The sequence below is a fragment of the Mus caroli genome, chromosome 7 (assembly GCF_900094665.2).
Source record: "Mus caroli chromosome 7, CAROLI_EIJ_v1.1, whole genome shotgun sequence".
NCBI lineage: Eukaryota > Metazoa > Chordata > Mammalia > Rodentia > Muridae > Mus > Mus caroli.
Genome location: NC_034576.1, coordinates 105,677,140 through 105,682,792, shown reverse-complemented (window position 1 = coordinate 105,682,792; position 5,653 = coordinate 105,677,140). Strand labels below are relative to the sequence as shown.

Sequence of the window (5,653 nt, the reverse complement as noted above, 5' to 3'; positions counted from 1 at the left end):
AAGGAAGGAAGGAAGGAAGGAAGGAAGGAAGGAAGGAAGGAAGGAAGGAAGGAAGGAAGGAAGGAAGAAAATCAGTCCTTGGAAAGTAATTGAGCCTGGTAGAGTTCACTTAGATCATTTACTGAAGCAGTGGTATGTATTAATATTCTTGAATTATTGCAAGTGAAATTATAGTAAATTATTATCTTTATCTAACCCTAAAGTTATTCACATGATCTCTTTGTATTACTACTATTTTAATAAATATGTCAGAAGTAATTCAGTCTGGGAAACTTTTTGCTGCCTGGGCTTTGAGACCAGGATAAGCACTTGAAATTTTATTCCTCTATTGCTGATTATTTATGTAGATATGTTGTCATTTACATTGTTGAATTCTGATGATTTAATTCCAGATGCTAATCTTATCTGCTGTTTATTTTAAAGGTCTATTTTGCAGATACATATTTACCAAGTCAATATCTTCTGTCCTAGCTCAAACTAAAGTGTACTCATTTGAGACAATTCATTTATGCTAGTACAGGAGCATTGCTCAGAAAGCCAGGTCGAAGGCCTGGTATTCCTGTAATGTCAGTCTTCAATGCCTCTGATATAGAAATCCCCACCTTCGTTCTGATTGGGATCCCAGGGTTGGAGCATGTGCATATTTGGCTCTCCATCCCAATTTGCCTCATATACCTTGTGGCCATCATGGGAAACTGCACCATTCTCTTCCTCATAAAGACAGAGACCTCTCTGCACGAGCCTATGTATTATTTCCTCTCAATGCTGGCATTTTCTGATTTAGGACTGTCCGTTTCTTCCCTTCCAACCATGCTGAGAATATTCTTATTCAACTCCACAGAGATTTCTTCAGATGCCTGTTTTGCTCAAGAGTTTTTCATTCATGGATTCTCAGCTATGGAGTCTTCAGTGCTTTTCATTATGGCTATCGACCGCTTCATAGCTGTCTACAACCCTTTGAGATATACCTCCATCCTTACAGTCAGAAGGGTCTTTAAAACTGGCCTAATATTTGCTACATTCTGCATTGCAGTTGTTCTGCCATTTCCCTTTATACTAAAGAGGTTAAAGTTCTGTAAGAAAAGTCTCTTATCTCATTCTTACTGCCTTCACCAGGATGTTATGAAGGTAGCTTGTTCCAACAACAGAATCAATGTAATCTATGGATTTTTTGTGGCTACTTTATCTCTGTTATACTTGGTGTTCATTTCTGTGTCTTACATGCTGATCCTTAAAATTGTCATGGGCATTACTTCCCATAAAGGTCGCCTCAAGTTCTTTAACACTTGCATCTCTCATATCTGTGCTGTGCTCATCTTCTATGTGCCCATCATCACCTTGGCAGCGCTTCACCGTTTTGCTAAAAACATTTCGCCAGTCATTGGAGTCATAATAGCTGATATCTTCCTTCTGGTTCCACCTCTAATGAATCCTATTGTATATTCTGTGAAGAGTCAGCATATTAGAAATCTGATCCAAACCAAATTTTGTGAAAAATATCACTGGTGGGAAATTCCAGCTTCCATGAAAGCCTGGGTTACATCACTGTATCTGAATACATGTAGACATTGAAAAGTCACAATGAAAAAAATACTACACTATCACAAAGATGTACTGCATATATCCAGTAAACCAACCTGGTTATTTTATTAAAAGGGACAAACACTCTATGTCAAATGTCTTTGGGATCAGTATAGAGGTTATAATCAGGTTAGAACTAGGTAAATTTCTCTCCTTCTTTCTCACTCTTATCTTTTTGTGCAAGCAATGATAAAATTTTATCAAGTGGCAAATACAATAAAGACATTTTTCAATGAATTATGCAACTAAAAATTTAAAATATATTTGCAAATAAAAGTAAAGGCCATTATGACTCTAACTCAGCAGTGACTGATTTGTGCTGCAGAAAGGTATTATACACACTTACTCATAGTCACCACCATTTTTATCAACTATTGTGGGGATATCAGCCATCAGATAAAGTATTAAAGAGTAAGGCCCATATGTGTAGAACAAATACATTAAATAACTTCTCTCCTGTCTCTTCCCATACCTGATCCTGTCTCCCTTTTTTTCCTCCCTTTCCTCTCTCCCTCCCAGCGTCCTCCCTTCTTCTACCTCCTGTGATTTTTGTTCCCTCTTCTAAGTAGTACTGAAGCATCCACACTCTGGTTTTCCTTCTTGATAAGCTTCATATGGTCTGTGAGTTGTTTCATGGGTACCATGTGATTTGGGGGCTAATATCCACTTATCAGTGAGTACATACCATGTGTGTCCTGGTGTGTCTGTGTTACCTCACTCAGGATGATATTTTCTAGTTCTATTCATTTGCCTATAAAATTCATGAAGTCGTCTTTTTAATACTGAATAGAATTCCATTGTATAAATGTACCACATTAGAACATATCCATTCTTCCTTTGAGGGAAATCTGGGTTGTTTCCAGATTTTGGTTATTATAAATATGGCTGCTATAAGCATAGTGGATCACACGTCCTTGTTATATGTTGGAGTAGCTTTTGGGTATATTCCCAGTAGTAGTATAGCTGGGTCTTCGGGTAGAACTATTTGGACAGGAGAGAAATCCAGAAGATATGAGAATGAATAGAAATATGTAGCAATGGGAAAAGGATTAGGGGGACTACTAGCAAGTCCCAGATGCCAGGGAGACAATGAAAGGTTCCCAGCATCCAACAGGAATAATATTAGCCAAAATACCCAACACACAGAACCTGTAGAGACCACATCCAATAGACAGGCATGCTTATCAGTTGAGAAACGGGGCCACCCACCCATCTGAAACTTTTTAACCCAGAATTGTTCCTGTCTAAAGAAAATGCAGGGAAAAAAAACATAGAGCAGAGACTGAAGGAAAGGCATTCCAGAGACCACCCCACCTTAGGATCTAACCCATCTGCGGACACTAAACCCTGATACACTTGCTGATGCCAAGAAGTGCTTGCTGACAGAAGCCGTGTATAGCTGTTCTCTAAGAAGTTCTGCCAGCACCTGACTAATACAGATTCAGATACTCACAGCCAACTGTCGGACTGAACCCTGGAACCCCAATGGAAGAATTAGGGGAAGGAATGAAGGAGCTCAAGGGGATTGCAACCCCACAGGAAGATCAACAATGTCAACTAACCAGTCTCCTCAGAACTACCAGTGACTAAACCACCAGCCAAAGAGTATACATGGATGGGTCCAGGGCTCCACTACATATGTAGCAAATGATTGCCTTATCTGGTATCAATGGGAGGGTAATCTCTTGGTCCAGTGGAAGCTTGATACCACAGCGTAGGGGGATGTTAGAAGGGTGAGGCAAGAGTGGAGGGTGGGTGAGAGAGCACCCTCTTAGATGCAAAGGGAAGGAGAGATGGGATGGGGGATTTGCGAAGGGGAGACTAGGAAGGGGGACATCATTTAAAATGTAAATAAATAAAATAATCAATTAATAAAAAAACTTAAAACAAAACAAACAAACAAAAACAGTTAAAGGACTTTAACAAAATTAATGACCAGTATATTTCTGATGCAGCGTATATATGCCAGTAAATAATTGCCAATTAATTAATGTGAAAATAAGGGCACTTTTTAAGGAAAAAAATGTTTGAAGACTATTGCAATTTTCAATTACAATGAGATATGCTTTGTTACATGTTATTCCTATTGTTAAGATATCACAGGTACTCAAAAGTTTGAAAATTAGGAAAACAATCATTATAAGAATTCTACTGTCCTTTAAAATCTAAAGCCAATATGCTAATATTCTCATTTTCTTGCTTATATGGCCTCAGAATCTTGCATATCATGCAAATGTTAGAATACATGTATTTCTGGTGCTGGTCTTTACTACCAATTATAGCAGCAGCATCACCTACATTTTTTCCCCTCAAGTAAATCAAGAAACACTTTCCAAAAACACCAATTGATTAAAGGATAGTCAGTCCAGAGCTAGCTAGCAACCTGTAACTAAGGAAACAGATTTTTAGTACATATATGCACTGGCTTTGTGAAGTTCTAATACATGAAAGATATATTTTAGGAGTTTTAGTGCATAGTCTCCTTTAATTCTCACAGTGTGTCAGCTTTTCATATATCATACCTCTCTGTTTATTCAGTGAAAGAGATTAAAGTTATAAGGACCTATTTAATTAACTTCCTGCAGACAGGAAGTCAAGAGCTAGGATGCAAACATTATTTCTGATATGCTGGAATAAATCTATGTTGACTATGTTATAGTTGTCAGATTTAAGATTGCACATCCACCTACAAGGCTATCCAATCAATAGCGTTGAGGCTAACAAACTTGAGTTTAAATATAATGATCAAATAGCAAATAATTACCCAGATGACCTTGATCTAGGCTACAAAGAACCAAAGGGCAACCTGCCTCAGATTTCCTTGAAAGGCAACTAATAAACAATTCTAAGACAGGAAAAGATTCCATTTAAGAAATGAAAAGATGTTAATACATATTACCAGGAGGTAACAGTGCATTTGTTTCATTTTAGAGAATGGTAAGATTTATTGTTATTTTCCATATCTTTCATTTTGAAATTCTACAGGACATTGATCATGTGAAGATTGAAGGGAAGACACTGCAGAGGGTGAAATGGTATACAATGTAAAGTGACAAAAAGTGAGCTTAGATATAGAGAATGTGTAAATTCGTTTGGGACAATTTTCTAGTTTCACCAGTAATACTCCCATTATTAATGGCAGTCTTTCTAGGATTTTATTTTAAACATAGTTGAAGTAAATACACATTTTGATGTTGTTTTTCTTCTCTAACAAAATAAATCATTTCCAAACAAATAAAATACTCTGATAGATTCCTTCTACTATTAGAACCATTACTTAAGCAATAAGTCTTATAGCGTGGTTATCTGTTTTATCCACAAAAACATTACTTTTAATCTTGCTAAAACATCTTATGACCCCTTTAAAAATAACTGACTGAAATATTTATCTTAATTATCTTTAAGAGGACTCCTTTGTGCACTGAACTAAAGTGCATTCATTAAAGCAAAAGCATGTCATTATTGATGAGGGAGTCAGAACTTGAAGATGTTTGTGTGCTAGTGAAGACAGGAAGGCATAAAAGGTTACAGGCAAAACATGGAAAAACATTGTAAAATGGTATCCATTCTACTTTCCCTATCTTAAGTCAAATTATGAAGTAAATATGACTAATAAGTAATATATGGTTTACAATGAAAAGCCAGACTGGCTTCCTGTAGTTTCTGATCCTTGTTTTACTTATATTTGATTCAGGTTGTCATTTTAACATAAATGTGCACATCCATCATTAATTATTCCACTGAAATAGGAAATAAGACTAAGTAAGAAACTGAAGGGGCAATAGTAGGGTGGGAGAATAGATACTATATGCAGCCAACAGACAAGTAATGTATCATATATGTACTTACATATTGTTACAAATAAATGGGAAAATACATCCATTTCAACATGAAAATAGATAAAATGCTGTGATAGCTATTCCTTATTGTCAGCTTGACTACAGATAGAATTAACTAAACCCAAATGGCTGGGTACACCTGTGAGGAAGTTTTTCTTTTTAAATTATTTATCTTATGTATATGAGTACAGAGAGAGAGAGAGAGAGAGAGAGAGAGAGAGAGAGAGAGAGAG

General features: G+C 36.5%; 1 protein-coding gene across 1 annotated transcript; it reads left to right on the top strand.

Moving 5' to 3' along the window:
* The first annotated feature begins 564 nt into the window (after positions 1–564).
* On the top strand, positions 565–1,572 carry LOC110299203 (olfactory receptor 51A4-like). The gene has a single exon (XM_021168839.1). The coding sequence runs from the start codon at positions 565–567 to the stop codon at positions 1,570–1,572; it is 1,008 nt and encodes a 335-aa protein (XP_021024498.1).
* The last annotated feature ends 4,081 nt before the right edge of the window (positions 1,573–5,653 follow it).